Here is a 27,359-nt window from a genome sequence, read left to right as displayed (position 1 = left end):
TTGTAATCATTTGTCCATAACACATGTGACAAACTTCAAGTTCCAAAGAAAGCAAAATCTTGTTTGTGTCAGGAAGAGTAGTGTTAAAACAGAGGTTTCAGAAGCAAATCCTAATAGATACACAAAAAGTGCTGACAAGATGGCACTTGCTTGCCTACCAGCCTGACCAACTGAGTTCTATTTCCAGGACTCACATAGTGGAAGGAGATCCAACTCCCATTTGTTACCCTGACCTCTACACATGTGTGGCACACGTACAATAAATACATCTTTAAAAAGACAGAAAAATACCAAAACTCTTGACCAAGCAGGCTATTACAGTGCTCTGAGCCTCCCAACGAACCTTAAACAGCAAATAAATATCATAGGCAAATCCTCTGCCCCATTTTATGTAGTTCCCAAATATGTAGAAACTAAAATGTTTCACCCAGAATTCAAGATGCAAAAAGTATTACTCTTTTTTTTTTTTTTTTGCTTTAAAATATAATTACTTTTATGTATGCCTTTGTCTGTTTATAAGGAAGTCAGAAGGAACTAAAATCCCCCTGGGGCTGGAGTTAAATGCAGTTGTGAGCTGCCTTGTCTGGGTGCGGGGAATGGAACGCTGGCCATCTTGACCACTGAGCCATCGCTCCGGCCCCCTTTTCATTTTGTTTATTGAGACAAGATCTCACAATGTAGACCAGACTGGCTTCAAGCTCCTGGAGATCTGCATGTCTCTTGACTAAAGAGATCTGGGATTAAAGGCAAAGCTACACTTTAGATTTCCCATCTCAAGTCTGCTCTTCTATTGCGCAAGGAAAATCCGAGCCAGCACCACCTTTCTAGGCTGTATTGTGTAATGCAGACGGACGATGGGAGTTGTTACTCCCACCTAATCCACAAACCGTGAGAGGCGAGGGAGTGGGCGAGTTGGAAGATACTGAGCAAAGATGAAGGGGATAAAGGAAATATGCACAGCCTGGATTTTAACCCAGTTCTGCAGTGGACGAATGGAGCAGTGAGGAAGGCACGCAGGTTGAGCCGGTTCCTCGCCTATCGATTTTTCCCACGAGACGAGTGCAGGGCGCACTGCGGCCTTTGCGCAGCATCCTAGGCGTACACGGGGAGGGTGGGCCAGTGATGCGGCCGACGGCTTCCGAACCGTGGCTTCTGGCTCCTCTATCGTAACCATCCAAATCACTGATGAAAAGGGCTCCATTGTCGTACAAGGACGGTCACGGGACTAGGAAAGGGGTACTTGGAAGTTCAAGGGGCAATGGCGGGCCAGTAACCCGACTGCATCAGAGAATAGCCGGAAGCTGCCACCCAGCGGTCTGTTTTGGTACTACATGGAAAACCCTGTGGGAAGACTGACTCTGCGGCATCTGGGAGCCAATGAGCTCTCAGGCTGCATAACTAATTTCTTTTTTCTATTGGTTTCTCTAGCTGTCAATCCGTCATTTACGCAGTAGTTATTGGGAGTAGCATCAATCATTTTCTGTAAACCACGAATCACATGCTTCTGTCGCCGCCCATCTTTACGCTTTAAGCACGCCTCTGCGTCTGACACATTTAGGCAGTTTCTTTATTCCATTGGCTAGATGAGGTCCCGCCTTTCTGGTTAGCGGAAATGAAAGATCTCTTATTTCCATTGGCTGAAATTTGTAAATCGTGATTGTCTATCAAAACTATGAACTCACGTTAACTCCCAGGAAGTTCGGGCCCGGAAAGGGTGGGTTTTGCGAAGATGGAGGCTCCGGTGAGTTCTGTCTCGTTGCTTCTTCCCGGAAAGGAAGAGATATCTGGATGTTTCCTTCCGCCTCCTTGGAACGAGGCAAACCATTAGCAGCATGGAAGAGTAGTGATGAAAGTTGTTAAAGGGATGCGCCTGCCCTGACAATCAATAGCACATGTCAAATGAGAGATGCTGCATGTTGGCTGGTTCCGGACAGGAGGCCAAACTCCCAAAATTACTCTTCAGAATGAGCTTTGTTGGGAGAGCCTCGTGACCCGGCCTTAAGGTGGGAGAATGTTCCGAGAATATTAGCAGAAATAGCGTCACGTACAGTGTGGCGGGGGCTCGGAGCAAAGACAGCCGCGGGGTTTGGCGCTCAAGTCTCCGGTCTTTTCCAGTAAATTGGGGGGTGTGGTGAGAGGAGACTGGCTTTGAGCCGAGGCTGCCTATACCTGTGCAGGAAAAACGACCTAAAGGCTCCAGTGTTTTAAAGGAAAGGAGGGAGTTTCATAGGCGGTACGTTCTGCCATCTTCGTCACCTAAAGTAAGAAATTGACCCCTTTACCTGTCCCCTATCTCTAGGAGGTGCTGGAATCAGAGGTGTCAAGTTCGATAACACTTTTGAAAAACCTCCAGGAGCAGGTGAGTATTGTCTCCTTTTATCTATCTATCTATCTATCTATCTATCTATCTATCTATCTATCTATCTATCTACCTATCCATTCATTCACTTAACATCCTGATCGCAGCCCCTCCCCAGAAAACTTTTTTTTTAAGTTATACCCAAACTCCTTTATCTAAAAAAATAACAGAAAACAGATTGGCAATAGTGACATATCGATATAAGTGCCACTTAATATGCATTTAGATAGTTTGATGTTTTTTAAGTCCTATTGGTACAGATAAAATTACACTCCTCAGCCTGTTTTTGTAATGGCCCACACCTTTAAACTCAGCACTTGGGAGGCAGAGGTTGGTGGCTCTCCAGTGAGTTCAAGGTCAGCCCAATCTGTATAATTCGTTCCAGAACAGTCCTCATCACCACTGCCCCGCTCCTCATCCCCTTCTCTTGGTTTCTTAATGACCCCCTCCCCCAGCTTTAGAAAGCAGTATGAAGCTTTTCTCTGCCTCTTGGAGAGTGGTGTCAGCAACAGCATTTCAGTTGATTTTTAGGTGGCATTACCTAGTGTTTCTTCTTCCTTGTTCCCAAACATTGCTTGTGGTCGGGTGAGCTGTTCAGATTGAATGTGGCTAATTTCAGGTGATGGCTGTGACAGCACAAGTACAAGCACTGACAGCAAAAGTTCGAGCTGGAGCATATTCTACAGAGAAGGTAAGGGTTCTCGAGCAGGGTGGAGGGCCAGCTCAGTGGTTAAGATAGCTTGCCACCCTTCCAGGGAACCTGGGTTTGGTTCCCAGCACTCAGGTCTACATGATGGGATCCCATACATGTATGGTGTGCATATGTACAAACACGTAAATAAGAGTAAATCTTGAAGGGGGGGTGGATCTTGAAAAGGGAATATCTCCTCATATGATGTGCTTGGTGGTTTGGGTTTGTTTTTATTCTAGTAGGTTTGCTGTGTGGTAAATGTCCTGAGAGTTAGAGCTTCACCTAAATGTGAGTAAGGTGTGGGTTCTGTACAGGATTCAGGCAAGGACGCAGACCAGAGGGCTAGATAGGAGTAGTGGCAGCCATTTTACAGAAGTCAGGAGTGATATGCCAGCCAAGCCGAGAGTCAAAAAACAGTATCTCAGAGAAAGTAGCCGGATTTTGAGAATAAATATGAGATACTCACTATGGCAGTGTTGTGGGGGAGTAGATGATTCTGTGGACGGATAGACATGCATTTTGTTTGTGTTTGTGATGTGGGTAAGACGTAAGAATGGAGCCGTCACTCCGACGTAGGACAGCTGAAGAGTTGCTCCTTTGTTTCTTTTGGTCTTAATTGATGTTAATTTGGGCCGAGGTGGCTTTATAGACAGACGTCCCCAGCTTTGTTTTCTGTCACTTCAGTTACCTGAAAATACTAACTGTAAAGTTCTAGCCTACCTCTTTAAGGTTTAAATAATGTATTTTAGTGTGTAATTGAGTTATTCAATATTGCTAGCTGCCGTTAATCTCTTACACTAGGGTTGTAAATTAAGGTTTATCATTTGTATAAGTGCTTAGGAAGAATGGCGTATCAGTTCTCTGCCATTGCAAACATTCGTTGGCACTTTTGGAGTGCATCACTTGTGGATAAAAATGCCACTAATCTGTGATGAGAAGCCATTGACTGAAAGACGCATCCTAATTTGAGATCCTAAACTGTGAAGATGGCGAATCTGAAAATGAGATGCAGTAGCTTCCTCCCTTCCTTGAACCTTTTTCCCCTTTTCATTCTGTTTTGTTTGTTTAGACAGGAGCATGCTATGAAACACAGGCTGGTCTTGAACTTATGACCTTACTCTTCCACCTTTCAAGGGCTAGGATTTTAGATTCTCTGATGTGCAGTGAAATAGGCTACCTTTCAAATGAAAATTTAAAGAAAAAAAAATCCAAATGTTTTATAATATTTTGGGGATTATTTGTGTCATTAGAGGACAGCCCTTGACGTTTATAAAGTGCTTTCTTGTTATCTCACTTGTTTCAAAACATTCTTAGGGCAGAGCGGGAAATCTGTTACTTTTTACATATGAGAAGTTTACAGTCTCAAGTTCAAGTGACATAACCATTATCTGACTACCAAATGGGTAAATCAAAATTTAAACTCAACTTGTCAGTTTTAAATTCCATTGCCCATCCTGGGACGTACAGTAGGGCTGACATAAAGAGCTAAGCATGTTTAAGAGACACCCAGGACTCAGGCCATGGAGTTGCACTGAGTATGACTAGCATTTGAATTCTTGCTGTGTAATTTTTGGCCAAAGTTTTTAACCCGTCATACATACATTTTCCCAGAGCTATGGACTGTCAGTATCATTTTGCGCAGACACAAGACTTTCTCTTATTTCATAACTGCAAATTATTACTACATTTTGTTTGAAAGTCAGTATATTTGCTTAATTTCTTTCTTACCTGTGTACGTATCAGCTGGGGTTAGGGATTGAACCCTTCCATGTTTTCCGATGAGCACTCTGCTTTTGGAGTGACCCGCTTGTTCAAAAGGAACTTTTTCATTATACAAGCACTGTTTCCCGGGTATCCTCCTCTCTCTAGACAGTTAATTGAGTGTTGTCTTCGGGCTTTTCCTGCGTATAAAAGTGTGCAGCTGGCAAGACAGCCGAGGGAGTGAGGAAGCGTGTGCAAGCCTGAGACTTGTTTCAGCCCTGAAACCCACCTGATGGTAGAAAAAGAAAACCCGCTCCACCGTGCCCTCTGACCTCTATGTGTTCGGGGTTGGACGAGTGTGCTCACAAATGCATTCACGTCCTCCATGACGATAGATTTTTCAGGTGTGTGTATCACACAGCCCCACTGGAACTGTATTATAACCAGTTTCTACAACTTCTATTGACCTTTAGTTCCCTATCAGTGTATATAAATCACTTGTCTTATCTGTATTGTGATAGGACAAAAATCAGTGATTATTTTGGATAAATTAAAGATGGGCTCTCTATGGAGGATTCTTTGGTTATAACTTGGGGGGGCCTGTCCGTGAGACAAGCCCAAGGGTGCTGCTGATATGCACGGTGTCCCACATTCACAGAGTCACGTGGTCTCAGATGTCAGAAGCTCTGAGACTGCAGCACTCTTAGTCGTTGGGCGACTTTGGCTGCTTCTGGAGAACCCGCCCGTATCCATGGCAGTGCATCTCAAGACCTCCTATGGGTGCTGACTGTGCTGTGTGTGTCCCTCTGTGGTCTGCAGTCTTCTACACAGCACCAGGGTTTATCTTCCTTTCCACATTGTATGCCCTTGCGCTGCTTTTCGGCACGGCCCTCACGCATATGTCGGGGACGGAAAATAGGCCTTTCCTGGAACAAAAGCTCGCTGATAACTGACAGTTGAGCTGGGGTGGCTGCTAAGTGACCGACAGCATTCGCATTGTGGGCACACCAGGTAACGGGATGATTCGGGTAACATGGACTGGCTGGGGAAGCCATGATCCTGGTATTTGCCTTAGCTGTTCCTCCTGATTCTTTGGCTGAAACTAAGTCTGCCTCTCTCTGTTTACCTCAGGGTCTGAGCCTCTTGGAAGTGAAAGACCAGCTGTTGCTCATGTACCTCATGGATCTGAGCCACCTCATCCTGGACAAAGCCTCCGGGGGCTCTCTGCAGGGACACCCTGCAGTTCTGAGGCTGGTGGAGATTCGCACGGTATGACTTTCTAAGGCTCGCGCTCCAGGGCTCTTGTGGGAACGAGTGGTCTTCTTTCTAAGTAGGGAGGCGTTTTCATCCACATTGGCTCATTTGTGAATGTTTCAGTTGTCTTATCCGAAACAAGGCATGGATGCCGCTGTGTGCCTGATTTGGGAAAGAAAGTGTAATCCTCTTACATTCTCACATTGTAGGTTTTAGAAAAACTCCGTCCTTTGGACCAGAAGCTGAAATATCAAATTGACAAACTGGTCAAGACCGCAGTGACAGGCAGCCTCAGTAAGTGGGAGAGCTGTCAGGGAGCGGTGGGGTCACCGCAGAGTTCAAGTCTTGTAAACTTGGATTTCCTGTTTCAGGTGAGAACGACCCGCTTCGTTTTAAGCCTCACCCCAGCAATATGATGAGCAAGGTAAGGCGCGAATCGGCTGAGCCCAGCCTGTGGTGACCCTGCTCGGCGGGACCCTCTCCAGCTCCTGGCTGGGAAAGCCTCCACGTGAGGCCTTCTTCCCTCACCCATGGTTCCATCTCCTCAGGGTGGGCCAGGGAGGCTCCATCCTGCCTCTATATTTGTAAAATAATCAATTCCCAATTTCTAGGAAAAATATATTCCCTCCCTCCCCCAAAAACCCTCATTGCTAGGGATTAATCTGCATTGCAAACACAATGACAGTCACTTGTCCTAAACCTGCCTGAGTTTGCAGGAATCATTTTGGGTTTTTTGTAGTTGAGCTCTGAGGATGAGGAGGAAAATGAAGCAGAGGAGGACCAGTCTGAGGCCTCGGGGAAGAAATCTGTAAAAGGCACATCTAAGAAATACGTCCCACCACGCTTGGTTCCAGTACATTATGGTAGGAGTTGTGGCCGTCCCTCCTTGGTGGGAGTTTTGTTTCTGTTTTCTTTTGCCTGTTCCAGAATAACCCGTGTGGGTTTTTATCACGCAGATGAGACAGAAGCTGAGCGGGAACAAAAGCGTCTGGAGAAAGCCAAGAGACGGGCGCTGAGCAGCTCCGTCATCCGTGAGCTGAAGGAGCAGTACTCAGATGCCCCGGAGGAGATCCGTGATGCGCGACACCCTCATGTCACCCGCCAGAGTCAGGAGGATCAGCACAGGTCTGAGTTCTTGCATTTAGAAATTCTCTCAAATCTGTAGAGAGCTGCCCTCGTGCTTCGTATGAACGTGGTTCAGTCTGGCACAGGAAAAACAGCGAGATGGGGAGAGAGCACTGACAAGCTTGGGATGGAGTTTAACACTGGTGAGGTTGCAGTACCAATAAGAAGTAGAGGAAAACCTTTTTTACTTTGTATAATTATCTTCATTTATTGTTTTTGTTTTCTTCTGCCTACTTAGGCTCAAGTAAACGCTATGCAGAGAAGAGTATATTGAGTTCTTCATGGTGGGGCTTTAATAGGCTGCCTTTTGCCACCAACGCCACAGGTCTTACTTTGGGTAGGAAGCAGTAGAGACAGTTTTTTTTTTTTTTTAAAGATTTTATTTATTCATTTTATATATGACAAGTACACTGTCACTGTCTTCAGACACACCAGAAGAGGGCATTGGATCTTGTTACAGATGGTTGTGAACCACCATGTGGTTGCTGGGATTTGAACTCATGACCTCTGGAAGAGCAGTCAGTGCTCTTAACCACTGAGCCATCTCTCCAGCCCAGAGACAGGTTTTGACTGTTGCTGCAGAGTCTCTCTGTGGCAGATCAGTAGACAATGAGCTGGAGACAAGCATTGCTAGGTGCAGCTTTTATGGCTGATGGTTGTTCAGAAGAGCCCATCGGGGAGTCCTGTGCCACAGAGCCGGCTTGTGAGAATTCTCTCATAACACGGTCATTGTGTTTGCAATGTAGATCAATCCCTAGCAATGAGGGATCTTAGTGAGGAAGTCGGGGATTGAGCATGTCACATACATATCCTTAGCTAAGAACTGCATTGATCCGTGTGTCCTGAGGACTCTGCATGAGGAGGAAGAAGTACTGGGCCCAGGTTCTGGCTGTTGTCTCCCTCATGCTTGTCTGAACCTTCTGCAAACTCTCTTCCTGGCAGGATCAACTATGAAGAGAGCATGATGGTTCGCTTAAGCGTCAGCAAGCGAGAGAAAGGACTGCGAAGGCGGGCGAGTGCCATGAGCTCACAGCTTCATTCCCTCACACACTTCAGCGACATCAGCGCTTTGACAGGGGGCACCGCTCATCTTGATGAGGTAAGGGTGGGTACAGTGGTAGCAGGAGCCGTCATGCTGTTAGCCACACGTGGGCTTCATACAGCGAGCTCGGGAGAGGGTGCTGGTTCTTACGACGTAGTACTTTCTGTTCACTTCTGTTTGTCCCTAGGACCAGAATCCTGTTAAAAAGCGGAAGAAGATGCCTAAGAAAGGTCGGAAGAAGAAAGGTCAGTGAACCAGTAGGCGTTCAGGAACTTCCTCGATACTCAGTGATCTCTTTGGGTTGCCTTTTTTTTTTTCCTTTCCTCTTTATTTCCCAAGCTTGAAATCAGTGTCTCTCGCAAGGGAGTCTCTGCATTATTCTTGAGTGGCCCACAACTCATGTTTCAAGTGTCTGTAAATAGAAGTATGAAAACATCACCTGAAGGGATTGCTCTCTAACTGTGTTCATGCTCCTGTGAGTCCAGCAGGGTAGAGATGCTGCCCCAGGGCACGCCTCAGGGCAAGCCTTGAGCCCTTCTCTGTTCCGGCCCTTCTTTGCCTCACTCTCGGTTTCCTTCCCTTTCAGGTTTTCGGAGGCGCTGGTGACGAGCTTATGCACGCACTTTTGGTCATCACTGTGTGTAGACGTTTGCCTTGGAATGTGGAAAGAGCTTTCCTAAATAAAATTGATTTTGTTTATGATAAAAGACATTTTTGCCATACATTGTATGATTGCAATTGCTGGGCGTGGGGGCTGCATTCAGTAAAAGGAGAGTTAGTAGAAAGGGGAAGACGATGTTTTGGGAGATGTAGGACAGGTTTTTTTTTTTTTTTTTTTTTTGGTAATATATTTTTCCTAGACATTGGGAATTGATTATTTTACAAATACAGAGGCAGGATGGAGTAAACGGCCTCCCTAGCCCTAGTCCCACCGCTCCACTGGAGTTTAGAATTCTAAAGTCACATGGTTTTAGCTTTTGTTGATCTGTCCAGCATGGCCACCAGGTGGCATTACTGGCTCAGGAAACCTGCGGTCGCTTGCTATAAAGTCAGTTGGTTCTGTCCCTCGTTTTTGGATCCTGCTCGTGAGAGCTGATCTGGGGTCAGTCCTGGGAAGAATTTGTGAAGAGCAGCTGAGTGTCAGACAGAGTCTGTGGAGGCTTGGGGCATGGCTTCTCTGCCACTCCTTCCACGAGACCTCAGTTTACCTGTGTCAGTGAGTCCAGCCCTTTTAAAAGCCTTTTAAAAGAATGCCAGCAAGTAGGGCACAGAATCGCTAGTGTGACAGCTAGGGGAGTGGGCAGCCTACAGGAACCGCAGACCCAAGCTGGGGTCCACAGCTGAGCTCTCGTATGCAGAGTAACCTCTGTTGGTGAGAGCCTCCGTAAACCGTGGGTAACACAAACAAACGGATAAAGTGAGAAGCTGGGTCTGAGGTTTAACTCATGGCGGTTTTTAAAAAGACCCATGCCGGGTTGGGGGTTTAGCTCAGTGGTAGAGTGCTTTCCTAGAAAGCGCAAGGCCCTGGGTTCAGTCCCCACCTCCAAAAAAAAAAAAAAAAAAAAAAAAAAAGACCCATGCCTGTGTCCCCTCCCCACAAAATTTGAAAGGAGTAATAAAAAGAAGTTAGGCATGGCTCTACACACTTTAGCCTCCCAGCACTGTGGCAGGCAGGGATGAGGATGGATGAGGCTGTGGTGGGCAGCTCAGCTCCAGGCGCGGTGTACAGCAGAATACACACATTGTTTGGCCTCCGAATGCACACCTGTATGTGTGTATGTCACCCTAAGCAAACACATTTAAAAACAGAGTATCTGAATCTCTTAAGATTCCTTCTGTATCAAGGAGTCTTTGGCGGCATCTGTGGCTTATCCCAGAATGCGCTTGTGTCTGGGGTAAATCTGAGGGGTCCTGTGTGCCCCAAGACCTCGTAGTAATAACTACTCAAGTGAGTCCTAGCAAAGAACTAAGGACAGATTCAGAGCACGTGCACGTGCCTTTCCAGCTGAACAACCTACATGTTAGCTAAGGCGGGCTTTGAAAGCTAGATGAGGTGCATGTGCCGACTCTAGTCTCTCAGGAAGGAGGTGGAGGCCTGTCTGCACTGTGTAGTGAGTTCAAAGCCAGCCTGGGAAACAACTAGAGTCTGGCCGTAGCTCTGCAGTAGAGCGCTTGCTTGGCATATACATCTGGGTTAGAACCATCACAGTCATGCTACATTAAGACTTGCATTGGGGTTCGGTTCCCAGCTCTGAAAAAAAAGAACCAAAAAAAAAAAGACTTGCATTGGTGGGTTGGGGATTTAGCTCAGTGGTAGAGCGCTTGCCTAGGAAGCGCAAGGCCCTGGGTTCGGTCCCCAGCTCCGAAAAAAAAAAAAAAGAACCAAAAAAAGACTTGCATTTATTTCTAGTTTTGCTCCTTTGAAACAGGAACTCAAGATAGTGTAGGTTGGTCTTGAATTTGTTAGGTATTGAGGATGACCTTGATCTCTTGATCTCCTGCCTCCACCTCCTAAAGGCCAGGGTTACAGGCAATTACCATTATGCTTGGCTGCTGTTCGTAATTAAGATGTGAGGTTACATACTGCCCCATCTTTGCTAGAGGCCTTGCCTTCAGAGACTACAATCCGTACTCTGGGTCTTCCTGGTGTGTCAGCAGCCAGAGCAAACGTCTATCTTCCTGAGCCTTATAGTTAATCTGAGCCTTCAGTTCCAGCACGTGTTTTTATCTGGCCTTTTGGCAGTACTAGAAAAAGACTTCCAACAGCTATTAGCATTTTTCTGAGGCTATTTCTACCAGCGTCATTAATAGATCATATTATCTGACAGGATTCTATGCAGACGGTTGATGTGAAACAAGTGTAAACGGGGTTACTTTCATCAAGGTAGGGATGAGGCACCTCAGAGTTCCTTACTGTTAAACTCTTTTCCCTAACTCTCCGAGGAGCCCCCAGGCACCTTTAGTCCTCCATAGAACAGGTTGAGAGCCGCGGTTAGCACAGCAGAACAACAGAATTAAAGATCAGGATTGCAAGGTTTAGGCCTGTTCTGTTTACTTTTGTTCTGTGTTTCTGTTCAGGCTCAATTCTTTTCTTTTTTCCTTTTTTAAAATCTGACAAGCTTTAGCTTCTCCCTCAGTTTTTTCGTTCTAGGGAGTAGCGAAGAGACTTTGACAAAATCCTGTTCTTTCCTCGAGTCTTTGTGTTGTTAGGGTTTGGGGGAGTGAAAGGACCGGTGACCTGGTTGCAGCTGACCGGGTTTCAGCACCGTGGAGAGCTCAAGCTCCCACATTACTCCGCCTCCGGGTATGAAAGGCACAAAAGGAACGACCCCTTAGAATGGTGCAGGGTAGACTTGTCCCCCTTCAGCGTACAGATTCTCTGTCATCTCCACTTCCGACTGGTACAGACGGAGTGAGAGATGACACAGTCTGGAATGTCCCTGGGGTCCGTTTGCTCCGTACATGCCAGATTCATGCCAAGGATTCGGCCACTGTGATGAGGTATTAGTGATCTACTAACTACCCTTTGCTCAGTGCTAACCTCACGTACACCGATGCACAAGATCTTTACTAACGCTTGCGAAAAATTCTGTCCCCTACTTTTCTCACAGGTCCTTGAGGAGCCTTGTTTCGTTCCCTGGCCATCTTACTGCCTGTGCATGCAGAAAGGCATCGCGCTGGCTCTCTGCCCAGTCTTGCTTTTGTGTTTCTTTGATCTCATTGTTCAGAGGGTCTCAGAGAAGCCCCAAGAGCCATGCCTTTGCATGTTTAAGCTATTGATGCCCTGTAAGAAGTGTATTAAAGGTCCATCGTGAACAAATTTGGGTCAATAGGTGGCAGTAGTCACTGAGTCCTGAGGCCCCGACACCCCCTAAACACAAGCAAATTTAATAGCCATTATATTTAAGGACGTGATAAAGGAAGTCACATTAAAATGAAAATGGAGAGAAGATCGGTCTCTTTCAGTGGGATCCAGGAAATGCTGAAATGTGCTAGGTGACTTCTGTGGGTATTGTATGCTGACAGATTGAGTATGGTCAGTGAAGGGCACCGGTAGGAAAGGCCTGGGCTTTGGGATTACATTTGGGTTTCTTCCTGCTGGGATAAGGCCTTGTTAAATGAAGACCAGAGCAGAAAGAATAGAGCAGTATAGGGAATGAGATAGATAGATAGATGTGAGAGAGGGAGGGAGTGAGAGAGAGAGAGAGAGAGAGAGAGAGAGAGAGAGAGAGAAGGGCGAGAAGGGGGAGAGCTGTGTGAAGGGACGGTGGAAGGGTGGGCTGTTGAGGACTGCAGTTGGAGGGGGAGGGGTGGGCTGCTGCAGTATGGAATCTGTCTAATGGGGGAGGGGAGGGGAAGATATTGGTCTCTGCTGCAGCTGCATTGGCTCCCCTCCCCCATCCTTCCCAAGGAGCCAGAGCAGTGCTGGCAAATCTGTCTTCATGTATTTATTATTATTAAAAATGTGACGGATCCTTCCTCGCTAGAAGCACAACAAATACTGCTGATCCCATTTTCCTCCCCCTCCCTCTGCCAGGCTTTTACATCCCCTCTCTTTCCTCCCTGTCCTCTGCCTTGGTCTTTCTGACTGTGGTGTGTGTGTGTGTGTGTGTGTGTGTGTGTGTGTGTGTGCTGTGGGGAGGGGACTCTTCCTTCCCTCTTCTCAGCTTGGTGGCTCCCTGGGGCTTTCTAATGGTGGTTGAGTTTCAAGGCAATGCTGTAAGGGGAGGGGGCAGCTGAGTGAGGGGCCTCCATTGCCCCAGGGAGGGAGCTGTGTTCTTCACTGTCCATTGAGGAAAGGGAATTACTTGAAAATACATATAAAATACTTTGGCCAGCCAGTAAAAGGAGAATCAGATACCTTCTCCTCATACCTGACATCTTGCCCCTTCAGACCTTTCTTTTTTCTACCACCTAGATTCTGAGAAAGAAATCTCAGAATGTGTGTGTGGAGGGGGGGTCAGTTTTCCCCTCTCCCTCGGTCGCCTCACTATGCCTCTCTCTTCCCAGAAGAGGCATACACAATTTGCCCTGGTCTGTGTGTTATGCAAAGGTTTGGAGGGCAGAGGCCATAGCTTCTCTCTCCCTACCTGCCCCCAGACTCCTACGTCCAGGTAAGGGGCCTCTTTGTTGCTATCTGTAACTCTTCACCATCCCTATAGGTGGCGCTGCTGTTGCTCCTCAGGCGAAGCCCTCCCCAAGCATCCTCCCCTCCACCAGTCGCCCCCTCCCAGCCTTCTACCGCCTGATTGTTATTCTACCAACGTCTCCTTTACTGTTCTCTTCCTTAAATTAATTTTGTGGCCCCCCTGCAGTGCCATCTTCCTCCCCTCCCCCCACTCCAACGCTCTGTCCTTTCTTTCCTTTTGACTGCGGCGTCTCACTATCCTAATCTACAATCTACACTTCACCTCACCTCTCTTCTTTTCCTTATCTCTTCTACCCATGGCATCCTACAGATGGCTCTCCTATTGTGAGGGGGCTGTAGATGAGAGCGGTTTAAAAGCGAACAGGGCGAGGAAAGCTAAGGGGTCAGCGTTGAAGACTGGGTTTGGAAAAATCATTACTCTGCATGAGGAGTGGATGCAGATGAGGGAAGACCCGTACCCTTCTGTACATATTCAGTTCCTGGATTTGGGTAATAAAAGTTCAGCTGGCAAAAGTCCTAAGTATACAGAATTAGGTTCTAAACGCTGGGGAAATGGACATAGGGAGAACTCTCGACACAGGCCAGGGAGATGGCTCAGCTGGAAAGCGCTCTCACCATGCGATCCTGATCGCCTGAGGTTGGTCCCTGGAACCCACTTACAGGTAGAAGGACAGGCCTGACTATACAGAGCTGTCCTCTGACCTTCACATGTGTGCTGTGTGTGGCCTGTGCACATCTCCCCACACACATCGTACACATATTAATAATAAATAATGCCAGGCAGTGATGACATGGGCTTTTAGTCCCAACACTTGAGAGGCGGAGGCTAATGGCTCTCTGAGTTCAAGGCCAGCCTGGTCTACAGAATGAGTTCTAGGATAGCCAAGGCTACACATAGAAACCTTGTCTCAATCAATTGATCAATCAATCAATCAATAAATAAATAACACTTTTTAAAGAATTCAGATATTAAGGGCCCCGTGCATTCAGAAAGTTTGAATTTAGATGTTTAGGATGGGTGTGATTTTATTATTTTTTGTTATCCATTGTATAAGACTGGAGAAATATTAGGCTTTAAAACCTTTGCGGCCTCAGGAACTTCCTGAGAAATGGGAACCAGCCCCTGGCTGTTTGATCTCGGTCCAGTACAATTCTGGCTGAACATACATGCTATTTTCTATCCCATGTCTCCTTTGTCTCGGCGGAATTTCTGGACCTCCCCCTTCAGCCCATGACTCTCTTTGTTCTGCCTTTCCAGGGTACACCCTAAACTCATCAGACCGTTAATTCAGATCTATCTCCTCTTTTTTTCTGGAGAACCCTCATTCTGTGGCCGGAACCCTAGACCCCTCAGCTCGTGCAGAGCTAGTGTTCATTATAAAGCTATCCAGTTTCCAAGATGGCCAATTTTCTTCTTATCAGCTCACCATTGTGAATCACCAGCATCCCTTGCTCTCCCTGGGCAGTAATGTCTTTGTGTAAGCCCTGGGGATTGTCTACAAGATGTGGCCTTTTTCTCTGATGGTGACAGGAGATCTTTCTTAGTTGGAAGGCAGTTCTGGAGTGACTGGCTTTCTTCCTCAGATGTGTGAGTCAAAGCCAGCCGCTGAACTAAGAAGAAAGGCAGTTAGCCAAAGCATTGGAGAGAGAACCAGGAGAAGCTGCTTTGGGGAAGCAGAGGCTGGAGCACCATGTGCTTTGTTTTCTTATTTGAGCCTTGGAGGTTCTGGGCTCGTCTTCCTTCCTGCCAAGCCTGCCTTCCTCGAGCATAGAGGCCTTCCTCAGCTGCCCGTGGTTCTGTTCTATTTTGCACACTCCAGTTAGCATTGTGGTCTCACGTAACAGAGGTCCCTGGTAAGATCTGTCTTCTCTGTTTTTTTTTTTTTTTGTTGTTTTTTTTTTTTTTTTTTTTTTTTTTGAGATAAGGCTTCACTTTATCACCCTTGCAGGCCTACCTTGCTAAGTAGACCAAGCTTGCCTCTGCCTCCTGGGTGCTGGGATTCAAGGCATACACTACCCCACCAAGCAAGGGCTTTCTCTTAAAGCAAGGATCAGTAACATTTTTTGTTACAGTGAATGACAGAGACTTTGTAACTTTAGAACATTCTGGAATCGCTTCTCGGCCTTTTGGCTAAGATCAAGTGTAGAACATTCTGGAATAGTCATTTCAGTTTCAATTACTTCTCTGGGTGCTTCAGGTGTGGTAGGTAAAACTGAATGAAATTTGTTTTCCTCCATTATACATAGGCTATTCAGCTGAGTCGGTATTTGTACCTAGACCTCTGACATCTGCACTCCCCTTTACTCCTTAAAAACAAATATGGCCATTTCATCCCCTGGGTCACTGAAAGAGCCTTGAAGCTAGAAGCATGGTCAGGGTGTGTGTGTGTGTGTGTGTGTGTGTGTGTGTGTGTGTGTGTGTGTCCATAGAAAGCACCACTGTGACCATGTCAGTAAACGGTTTTAAGCGTTTTATTACCGGTTAGAATCTGGCGTAGAGTATAGGCTTAGAAAACATTCCTGTGTTTCTACATTGACTGAGCCTGTGTCAGCTTTCTGGGGACCGCTCCGTCTAACCCAGCAGCCTCGGGTTAGCCCCATGGATGGGCCATGGAGAACTGCTCTGCATTCCTTCCTCCATTGCTTCCAATTTGGATTCACTCACTGCTGGCTCTCGTAGGAAACCCTGGGTGGTAAAGAGATCAACTCAGAATTCCTTCTAGGAAGACCCTGTCCCTTAGTTACAGCGACCTTTCTCTGCTGCTGCCTTTAGCTGTATGACAGTTAACAGGAGAAAAGCCTTCTTGGTCTCCTCCAGTCGAGCTTTAAGGGTAATCTGTCACAGATGCTAGGTAGGTCTTCTCCCTATCTACTCCCAAGGTTTTAAGATCCATTTCCTAGATCTCAGAAACACTTTTGCTTTCGGATTCATCAGACTTTCAAATCAATTCCCTAAAGGATTTATTTTTCTTCAGAGGCTCACCTGACACCCCTAGCTATGGTTTCAACTCAGAGTCTCATTCCTCACCCCTCTCCAGACGAAGCTCCTGGAATTGGATTCCGAGACTTTAGCCTTGTCACTTGGAAGTGTTCCTCCATTGCGTTTGGCAAATTCCTGGCTTGATAGAAATGTCCAGTATCTGACAAGAGCCTGTGGGTTGAGTGCCCCAGTCTTTCGAAGCTTGATTGACTTTCTATAAGATCTGCCTTCTCCTTGTCCCTGCAGTGCTGTCCTCCCCTCTGCTGGGCCTAAGCTGAGGACGACCAGCACATGTAAGTCCCCTGCGCAGGCCACAGACATCCCATTCTGCTCTACTTCTCGGCAAGGAAAGCATGCTCAGTCACCTCTTCCTTCTCCGTTATTTTTTCTTTGCCTTTCCCGGTCTGCCTTCCTTGTATCCTTCGTTCTTCTTTGAAATCTCTTTCTTTTTCATCTGCGTACACTGCCCATCGTGCCCACTCCCTCTCACTCCCACCCATCTTCCCGCAGGGGCCCTCTGCATTCCCGGAGCATGCTGGGGAAATGGCATGGTCGAGAAAGAACGACAGTGGAATAGCTCCCTGATTGCCAAGGTGAGTGACCCCTTTTCCTCCAGTGGCTGTGTTTCCTATCTTAATCCACATTGGTCCTTGGGAGCTAATGATCCCCCAAGATGCTGTTCATCTTTTGGGACGAATAGGCCTTGCTGTTGACTAGTGCTCAGGAAGAGACCAGCTTGATTTAGATGTCCCTCCCTTAGTTCTTCCTGCTGTGTGGGGCTACCTGCGCCCCTCTCGTTCTCTGGCTTTCTCCTTCTGTCCGGTCTCTTTTAGCCCAAAGCTGCAGCAGGACCAAATGAGTGGAGGAGACCCTGGTAGCCACGCCCCCCACCTTTGCTCCTCCCTGCTGGCTATAAATGTGGGGGGTGTGGGGTGGAGGGCGGACACCACGGTCACGCCCCCCACCTTTGCTCCTCCCTGCTGGCTATAAATGTAGGGGTTGTGGGGTGGAGGGCGACACCTCGGTGTCAGCTAACCGAGAGCCACGTGCAGTGCCTTAGGATCCGTCTCTCCCACCCTCTTCCTCTTCCACTCTTCCTCTCCCATCTTTAATTAGCTGCTGAATTAATTAAATCCCGTGTGCTGATTAACATTCCTATGGGAAAGAATACAATGGGGATACTAAAGCAAGACTTACTGTCCATTCAGGCAAAGCGATTCAAGGATGAGAAGATAAAGGGCAGACCGGGAAACCAATTTAAAAGTGGAATGAAACCTGGGATGTATGAAAAGTCAGGAGAATGCACGGCCGAGTTAGAAAGGAAAATAATAAGCATTGTTAACACCAGAGAACTGAGGGTCTCTGGAGCCCCCCAAGAGTAGGAGGCGGGAGTTGCGACTGAGCCCTAACACTCACGGACAGCCTGGGGCAACCATACAGAGGATGTTAGCTTGCTGCTCTGGGTATCTTCTAAAGAAGTGAGTTTAGTTTTCAGAGGATTGCTTTAGGTCGGATATAAAGGTGTTCTTCCTCTTTGCAAGGCAGTGAGATAGTACACTGGAAGTAATTGAGAGCCAGGCCTATTGGTCCCAAAAGATGAACAGTATTTTCGGGGGAGGGGGGCGTCGGGGCGGGCGTTGGCTCCCAGGGACCAATGAGAACAAGATGGGAAACACAACCACGGGTCTCCTAGAAGCGAAGGGATCACTTCAGCAATCCGGGATCTAGTCTGCTTGATTCTTTCTTCATTTCCTCTTCCTGGTGCTTCCTTTTATCCTCTTTCTGTCAGAGCTGGATAGTTGGCTCCTTGAAAACAGAAACCTGGTCACTTAGGAAGATACAAATTGGCTAGGTGTGGTGGCACCTGTCTTTTATCTCAGATGGGTCTCTGTAAGTTCAAGGCCAGCTTGGTCTACAAAGAGAGTTCCAGGCCAGCCACAGCTACACAGTAAGACCTCCAAAAGCAAAAAACAGCAGGCAAATGAAACACACACGACACGATTCTAAAGATTATATATTAGCCGCTGTTTAGTAAATTTATTGATTACTATGCCACCATTCGTGAGGCCATTTATTGCTCTAGAATCAGTGATATTTCTAAGTTGTGGTAAATATCCCTAAAGAGAGTTGTTTGTATGTTTGTCTTGTGCTAGGGATCAAACCCATGACCTTACACACTCTATAAGCCAACGCTACCCCTGAGCTGAACTCTCACAGCCAACCTTGCTCCCCCCACCGCTCCCCTCCACTTTTCAAGAATAGGTTTCTCTGTGTAGCCTTGGCTATCCTGGAACTAGCTCTAGCTCTGTAGACCAGGCTAGCCTCAAACTCACAGAGATCTGACTGCCTCTGCCTCCCAAATGCTGGGATTAAAGTAGTATACCACCACTGCCCAGCTCTCTCCCTCCCCCCCTCCCCTCCCCCTCCCCTCCCCTTCCCCTCCCCTCCTTCCCCTCCCCTCCCCTCTCCCTTCCTCTCCCACTTTCTCCCTCTCTTAAATTACAGAAAAGCATGATGACTTAAGAGGTGAAGTTATGTGTTGAGGAGATTAGGCATCTAAGTAGGAAAAGACTCCTAAAGGGGGACAGGAGAGCTGGTAGAGAAAGGAAACTGCCAGGGTCTGGGCTCCTCTGACTTATTTCTGAACAGGCTCTCTCTGTCTGGTCCAGGCTGCTCTGCTTTCCCCCTCCCCCATCTGCCGGGACTCCGGGAGTGCACACCACCCTCCTTTCCCTCTCTCTCCCTGCCATTTTACATTCTGGATTGGTAATTAGGACATGGGTACAGATGGGCCTTTTACTCACTCAGCACACTGCCCTTTCCTGTGCTATTGAAAAACAGTGAGAATAAAAATATACATTGTGAATCATGCGCGGTGGTGCATGCTTTTAGTTTTAGCACTTGGGAGGCAGAGGTAGTCGGACCTCGGTGAGTTCAAGGCCAGCCTGGTCTACAGAGCGAGTTCCAGGACAGCCAGGGCTGTTACACAGAGAAACCCAGTCTCAACAAAGCAAAACAAAACAAAATGAAACCCAACAAAGACATAGCTCATAGGCCGAGATAAGAGGATTGCCAGAGGTCTGAGACCAGCTGGGTCTCAGTGTGAGTCTTTGTCTCAAAATAAAACAAAAATAAACAAGTAAAAATAAACTATTTGGATGAACATGTAATACTCTATTAGTGATAAGTAATGATCTATAAAAGCCACCTATTTATTAGACTTTAGAATGTTTGTTTGGTTTTTGTTGTTGGTTGTTTTGAGATGGGGTCTCACTGTGTAGGTTAGGCTGGACTTGAACTCAAAATCCTGCCTTAGTCTCCTAGGTAGCTGGGTTATAGTTTGTGTGGCTTGTTTCTAGTTTTGTAGGATTTTTTTTTTCACACTGTGATAACCTTGTGCGTCTTTATGTATAAATGTTTGCAGTTTCCTGAAATGGAGTTTCTGCTGTGTGGATTGACTGCAGTAGACTGGCCCGGGGGCACTTCCTAGTCTTTAATTTTGGATAGGTGGAAATCTCAGACACTACAAAGGGAAACTTTTTCCATGTTTACCCCTCACTGTTCTCTGTAGAAAATTCCATACATGCATATACATACGTGTTTTTATACAAAAAGAGGGGTCAATCCCATGTTCCTAAAATTATAATGCTCTCTAAAGTGGAGTTGGGGGAATATCACTATGAGGAATCCACCAGCCCATCACTCCGACATCAGTTCAAGCCAGTTGGAAGTCTGTAATGGCCAGCCTGCGACTACACTGGGGGTTCAGGATCCAGTGCAGTCTGAGCCTTTCTCAGGGTGAGCTTTTGAGCACAAAACCACATCCTGGGTTGATACACCTTAGTTAACAAGAACAGCTGGCCAAAAGCAGGACTAGGAACCGAAAGACAAGGTTAGCACATTAGAGACTTTCCCAGAACTCTGGACCTTGATGGATTAGTCTTTGTTCTTACTTGGCAGCTATTAAGGTCTAAATGCTGATCTCTTGGGTCAGAGTGGTGCCTAAGTGCCTATAACATGGTGTCATTTGTGCTAAGGTCTGGGCGTCTGTCATGAGATCTCTCCCCAGATTTGAGAAACATTTGTTTAGATGAGCTCTTAGGATCCTTTCTAGTTCTAACATTTAATGACCAAAACTTACAGAATTGGCAACGTAGGAAAAAATGAATAGCCAGGCAGAGTGGCACACACCTTTAATCCCAGCACTTGGGAGGCAGAGGCAGGTGGATCTCTGAGTTTGAGGCCAGCCTGGTCTACAGAGCAAGTTCCAGGACAGCCAGGGCTACACAGAGAAATCCAGTCTTCAAAAACAAAAACAAAAATGAACAAAACAGAACGAGTAAGAAGATTGAGATTAAGTTACCATCAAAATAACATCATGGCCTCACAGATTTGAGGTTTTGGAATTGTCTGTGTGTGTGCACATGTACCAACGTGTGCTCAAATCCATAATCCCAGTGCCGAGAGGCAGAAGAGGAAGACGGCTGTGAGTCTGAAGCCAGCTTAGGCGACATGGGAAACAGTATATACTGAGCTATATGGGAGGCCTTGTCTCAGAAGTTTAAAAGAAAAGACATCCAGAAGACTGGAGCCGAAAGGGAGTGTGGAAGGCATTTACACAGGCACGGGCATCAGGTTTGCAGAGCCGAGAAGAGCAACCTGGAAACTCAACCCCATATGCGTCTACATAGCCACATGGAGCAAACTGCAGGCTGTCCTTGAAAGAACTTAGTCCTTCGCCTGCAGCGGAGGATGGCGAGCCCGTCCTAGGATGTTAATGAGGGATAGAAACGTGTGCAAAGCGTTCCTCAGAGTGAACAGAGCATGTGGGATACAGTGTGCACAGTCATCATAGCAAGAAGCCTCGTTTTCACGAGCAGAAAAATAAAGCAGACAAGCCTGAGGCCACAGAGTTTGTGGTACAAGCCGGGGCAGTTTATGATTTTTTTGTAATTTTTGGTCCAGTTTCCTTTATGCCACTTCACAATTCAATTGGCTTTAATTTTTTTTATAATTATTTTTATTTACACCTGTACGTTCTGTGTGGGTATGTGCATGCAGGTTAGGTGCTAACAGAGGCTGGAGGTTCACAGAGGCTCACAGAGGACCTAGAATTCCTGGTGGTTGTGAACCAGCTGATAAGGGTGGTGGGAACCAAACTCTGGCTCTTTGGAAGAGCAGTGGGAGCTCCTAACTATTGAGTCATATCTCCAGCCCCAGTTGGCTCTGCCCCCTTCTTATTTCTTATTTTACTTTTCATTATTTGTTTAAAACAAAAACCCAGTCCCGTGGCAGTGGCCCATGCCTTTAATCCCAGCGCTAGGTAAGCAGATGCAGCTGGATGGCCAGCCAAAGCTACACAGAGCAACTACCCTGTCTCAAAACAACAACAACGAAAACAGCAATTCCAGTACTTGGGAGACTGGGGCATGTTGATGAAAAAATATAACCCTTACCTCAAAGGGGTTGAGAGATAGTTTTTCTTCTGAAGCTAAATATATGTGATCATAGTCTGGGAGCACAGATTTGAGGTCACCCCAATTCCCATGTTCTGCTATGGAAGCTAGTAACAGAACAAAGTCATGAATCAAGTCACTTTTCTCAGACATTGGCGGAGACCTGAGAAAGGAAACCTCTGATAAAAAGCCTTAGATGTTATCTGACGACAGTCTTGATTTAGGGTCGGTGGAAGGCGCTGGTCTGTGAAGTTAAGACGTTCCAAAGAGAAGCCAGGCTCTGTCTGTACATTCCAAGTGATTTACCCAGTGGCACAAAGCTGTCAGTCAGAGACAGAGGAAGGCAGCGAGTGGCTATCAAGAGGGTGAAAGGTGGCCCAAGACCTTTTCCCTCTGGGCTTGTGTCATTCTCAGCTCTCCACGGTCTCTGAAGCTCTACTCTGTCAATCAGCCTTGTGTCCGAAGGTGCAGCTCATTCCTGGGAGTGTACTACTGGCAGGAGAATGTACCTATACAAGTTTCAGGCAGTCTGGTCTACACAGTGAAGCCCTGTCTCAAAAAAGGAAAAGCTGGGGGTTGGTGAGACTGCTCAGTGGCTGAGGGCATGTACCACTCTTCCGGAGGATCCGAGTTCAATTCCCGCCACCCACATGATGCCTCACAACTGAGTAACTCCAGTCCTAGGGAGTCCTGGATCTTATGCCCTTTTCTGCCCTCTCTTGGGTACCAGGCATGCATGTGGCACCCTTGCATGCCTGCAAAACACTCAAACAGTAAAGTAAAAACAATAAATCCTTTTAAAAAAAGAAACGTTTTTGTTTGCTTGCTTGCTTGTTTTCAGAGTGAAAATAAAAGAAAAAACAAGCCAAGAGCACCATCATCCTTACACACACACCTCTTCACCATCCTCCTCACACACACCCACCTCTTCACCATCCTCACACACACACCTTTTCACCATCCTCCTCACACACACCTCTTCACTATCATCCACACACACACACCTCTTCACTATCATCCACACACACACACACCTCTTCACCATCCTCCTCACACACACACACCTCTTCACCATCCTCCTCACACACACACCTCTTCACTATCATCCACACACACACACCCTCTTCACCATCCTCCTCCCCACACACACCTCTTCACTATCATCCCACACACACACACCCTCTTCACCATCATCCACACACACACCTTCCCTTCCACACACACACCATCATCCTTCCACACACACACCCTCTTCACCATCCTCCCACACACACACCCTCTTCACCATCCTCCTCCACACACACACCCTCTTCCCATCCACCATCTTCTCCTCCACACACACACACCTCTTCACCATCCTCCTCACACACACACCTCTCCTCACCATCCTCCTCACACACACACACCTCCTCACCATCCTCCTCACACACACACCTCTTCACCATCCTCCTCACACACACACCTCTCCACCATCCTCCTTGCTGTCTTAGGGTTTTCCTGCTGTGAACAGACACCATGACCAAGTCAAGTCTTATGAAAGACAACATTTAATTGGGGCTGGCTAATGGTTCAGAAGTTCAGTCCATCATCATCAAGGTGGGAACATGGCAGCGTCTAGGCAGGCATGGTTCAGGCACAGTTGGGAGCTCTACATCTTCATCTGAAGGTTCCTAGTAGAAGACTGAATTCTAGGCAGCTAGGGTGAGAGCCTTAAAGTAGCGACACACCTACTCCAGCAGGGCCACACCTCCTATCAGTGCCACTCCCTGGGCCAAACGTATACAAACCACCACACTTGTACACACCCATCATCCTTGCCCACACACCTTTCACCATCATCCTCGCACACACACCTGTCCACCATAGTCCTTGCACACACATACACCTTTCACCATCATCCTTGCACACTTTTTCCTTTCCTTAGGGAAGTAATTAGAATAGGAGCTCTACTGTTGCACAGACAGGAGGAAACCTTCAGGAGAGGAGACTTAACTGACCGGCTTACCCATCTGGTTCCAGCTCTGACTGAGCAGTAAGAAATGTATTTTAAACTCCTTCCCTTGGGGCTGGAGAGATGGCTCAGTGCTTAAAAGCACTGATTGCTCTTCCAGAGGTCCTGAGTTCAATTCCCAGCAACCACATGGTGGCTCACAACCATTTGTCATGGGATCTGATGCTCTCTTCTGGTGTGTCTGAAGACAGCTACAGTGTACTTATATATAATAAATAAATTATTAAAAAAAATCTTACAACAAAACTCCTTTCTTGACCCTAAAAGCCTACAGCCAAGGCTTTGGCAAAACTTGTAGCAGTTAGAGGACAAAGGATATGCATTTTAGTAATTACAGTGAGAATAGTCACAGAATCTGTCATTTCCCCAAACCAAGGACCTCCTGACGACCTCCTCTCTTTCTTAAAATTATTTTCTCATGTGACACGCCCTTTATTTCTTTGTGCTTCTCTTTCTTCCTAGTTTCTTTTTTGGTCGAAGTTCCTTAGATAATTTATTTCTGTCTTTTTAAATAAAACACCGAGTACCACAGCTACTGCATTGTACACAAGTGCTCAACTGATAAAAAAAAAAAATCCTCAGAGCTCTTTACTTTTTATTTTGAGACATTACTCGTAAAGTTACCTAGGATGGGGCTTGGAGAGATGGCTCAGCGGTTAAGAGCACCGGCTGTTCTTCCAGAGGACCTGGGTTCAATTCCCAGTACCAAATACGGCAGTTTGCAGAGGACCGTAGAGTCCTGGAGAGTCCTAGGATGGAGACACCCTTGCCTAGCCTCTACAGACACTGCATGCATGTGGCGCACAGATACACATCCAAACAAAACACACGGATAAATCAAAGATAAACACACATAAATCTTCTCTAAAAGATCCCCAAGAAGATCTAAATGCCCTTTGTAGTTCAGCCTTGCCTTGAACATGCAATCTCCTGTCTCAACCTCCATGGTAGCTGAGCCGCCAGACCAGGCTGGTTTGGGTTTGGTTTGGTTTTGTTTTTTGTTTTTGTTTTTTTTTTTTTTTTTTTTTTTTTTTTTTGGAGCTGGGGATCGAACCCAGGGCCTTGAGCTTGCTAGGCAAGCGCTCTACCACTGAGCTAAATCCCCAGCCCTGGTTTGGTTTTTGAAACAGGTCTTACTGTGCAGCCATGGCTGTCCTGGGACTTTGCCTCTGCCTTCCATAGTACTGAGAATTAAAAGCATGTACCATCATGCCCAGTGTGCCTTACTGGTTTTGTTTCTCAGGCTAGCCTAAAACTCAATGTGTAGTCCAGGTTGCCCTCAGACTTGTGATCCTCTTGTGAGCCCCGAGCCCATCCTTTGTTCTCAGCATCATCTCACTGAGTGACATCATTTACGTCCATGGTTTTTTAAGACTTATTTTTATTCATGCATAAAGAGAGGGGCGGGGAAGGTGCCAGCAGAGGTCAGAAGAGAATGCTGGATCCCCAGGGCCTAAAGGTTGTGGTTGTGAGCCAACCGTTGTGGTGCTGGGAATTGAACTCCGGTCCTTTGGAAGAACAGTATGTACTCTTACCCACTAAGCCATCTCTCCTGCCCCACTTCTTCAGTTTTAAATGCATCGATTTCCTAACAGCTCCTAAGACCCAGAATTCTTTAAAAGCCTCCAACCTATCCATCTGCTTAGCAGTTGCTTCTACCTGGGTAATTCAAATACACTTTATCTTCTTTATTTTTAATATTTATTTCATGTATATGAGTACACTGTTGCTGTCTTCAGACACACCAGAAGAGGGCATCAGGTCCCATTACAGATGGTTGTGAGCCATCATGTGCGTGCTGGGAATCGAACTCAGGACCTCTAGAAGAGCAGTCAGTGCTCTTAACCTCTGAGCCATCTCCCCACCATTATTCTTTTAAAGTCAATGCCACCATTTTGGTGTCAGATCTGCTGCTTGTAGTCACTCTCCTGCTTAGGCAGTTCCGTTGCCTTCCTGACGTCTCCAAGCAGAGAGCATCATTCTGATTTTACCTCTAAGCCTTCACAGCTGAGGAGAGCTCTTACCACTGTTTTTTTAAAATCATCTGGAACATCAATAGCTGGACCCTGTGGATAGTTTTGCCTCTGCTTCTGTCCTGTCTGAATCTGTCCTTCCATTAGTCTCCTGCTGAAAATGTTTGGGCTGTGCTCAGCGATCTCAGAGTAACATTTAAATTTCTTAACCGTCAGCAGCAGGGCTCTGGAGACTACCTTGTTTCCTTTGACAATAGCAATCAGAATAGCGACCACCTTTTACGTAGTATTTCCTCTACATCACATGCTGTATTAACCCAGCTAGGCAGTGACTCTGTGAAGTAGTACATGTGGGGAAACTGAGGCGAGGAGAGGTTCATAGTGAGACAAGCAGCTGGCGTTTACACCAAGCTGCTTGGGCCCCAGAATCCACAATGTAATTTTTTTTTTGAGACAAATACGATTGTGCAGGTCAGGCCATTGTAAACTCTCACTCTTGCCGTAGCCTCTGAAGTGCTGGCGTTACAGGTGTGTGTCACTCAAGGCAAAACTCTTATTTAAGACTTCTTCATTTTTCTTAAATTTACATTATTTTTGTTCTATGTGTGTGTTTTGTTTGCATGTATGCGTACCTACCATGTGTGTGCCTGGTGCCCTTAGAGGCCAGAGGTGGGTGTCAGGTCCCATGGAACTGGAGTTAGAGACAGTTAGAGACCTTTAGATGCTGAGAACTGAAGCAGCAAGTGTTGCTAACCACTGAGCCATCTCTCCAGAGCCCAGCTCTTTTTTTTTGGTTCTTTTTTTTCCGGAGCTGGGGACCGAACCCAGGGCCTTGCGCTTCCTAGGCAAGCGCTCTACCACTGAGCTAAATCCCCAACCCCCGCCCAGCTCTTCTTAGCCACATGCACAATGATCTCTTCTGGCCGACCTTTCTCCCACATGCCTTTTCCTTACTCCTTCTGCTGCAAGCAGCAGTTTGCTTCCAGCTCTTTGCGTGGACAGTTGGTTTTTGGTGGGCCTAGCCTAATTCCTTGAGCCATACAGGTGCTTATTAATTGTGTGTTGAATGACTATGAGTGATACATATGTAAGACTAACTAGATGAGAGGTATTCGAGGTTAGAGAGTCTAGTGTAGGGCACTTAGATGCCACTTTACCTAGGGGCTTAGAGTGCTTCCAGTTCATCTAACTGAGTGGGTGTATAAACCATGCTAACTTCTGCTCTTGGTCCAGTGCTGGGAACTTGAGTCTTGGGACCGTAGCTGAGTTTAGTTACGTTGTGGGTTCTTCTTTAATCCACCTGTTTCCCACCCTTTCAACCCACGAACACTAGTAAGAGAGAAAAAAGGAGAGAGAGCAAAGGAAAGAGATCCCTGCATAAATCAGGGGGTGACATTATCTGTGGGAAGTTGTAAGAAACAATAGCAAGGACTCCTGCATGTTCTTCCCATGGCTTCACCCAATGGTAGCTTCATGCTAAGGACTTGGTCTCACAAGAAAACAGATGACATTATATATACAGTCCAGTAATTTCATGCGCCTTTACACATGTGTATACATTTGTGTTGTGTGCATGTGCTTGTCTCTCTGTCTGCCTGTGCTTTAGGCTCCTCAAAAC

At 46.7% G+C, this 27,359-nt stretch overlaps 1 protein-coding gene across 3 annotated transcripts; it reads left to right on the top strand.

Moving 5' to 3' along the window:
- Positions 1 to 1,675: 1,675 nt before the first annotated feature.
- Positions 1,676 to 8,881, top strand: Ngdn (neuroguidin). 3 transcript variants are annotated; one of them, XM_032917980.1, is made up of 11 exons: positions 1,676 to 1,741; positions 2,300 to 2,359; positions 2,979 to 3,050; positions 5,883 to 6,020; positions 6,215 to 6,299; positions 6,377 to 6,429; positions 6,745 to 6,868; positions 6,962 to 7,130; positions 8,073 to 8,229; positions 8,360 to 8,417; positions 8,759 to 8,881. In XM_032917980.1, the coding sequence occupies exons 1-11, from the start codon at positions 1,730 to 1,732 to the stop codon at positions 8,776 to 8,778; spliced, it is 948 nt and encodes a 315-aa protein (XP_032773871.1). In that variant the 5' UTR covers positions 1,676 to 1,729; the 3' UTR covers positions 8,779 to 8,881. The 3 variants fall into 3 exon arrangements, with proteins under 3 accessions (XP_032773871.1, XP_032773872.1, XP_032773873.1); XM_032917981.1 differs by lacking the exon at positions 8,759 to 8,881 and adding an exon at positions 8,512 to 8,689; XM_032917982.1 differs by lacking the exon at positions 1,676 to 1,741 and adding an exon at positions 1,771 to 2,003.
- Positions 8,882 to 27,359: the final 18,478 nt, after the last annotated feature.

Source organism: Rattus rattus, chromosome 12, assembly GCF_011064425.1.
Source record: "Rattus rattus isolate New Zealand chromosome 12, Rrattus_CSIRO_v1, whole genome shotgun sequence".
In the NCBI taxonomy this organism is placed as follows: Eukaryota; Metazoa; Chordata; class Mammalia; order Rodentia; family Muridae; genus Rattus; species Rattus rattus.
This window is presented reverse-complemented; position numbering and strand designations above follow the sequence as displayed.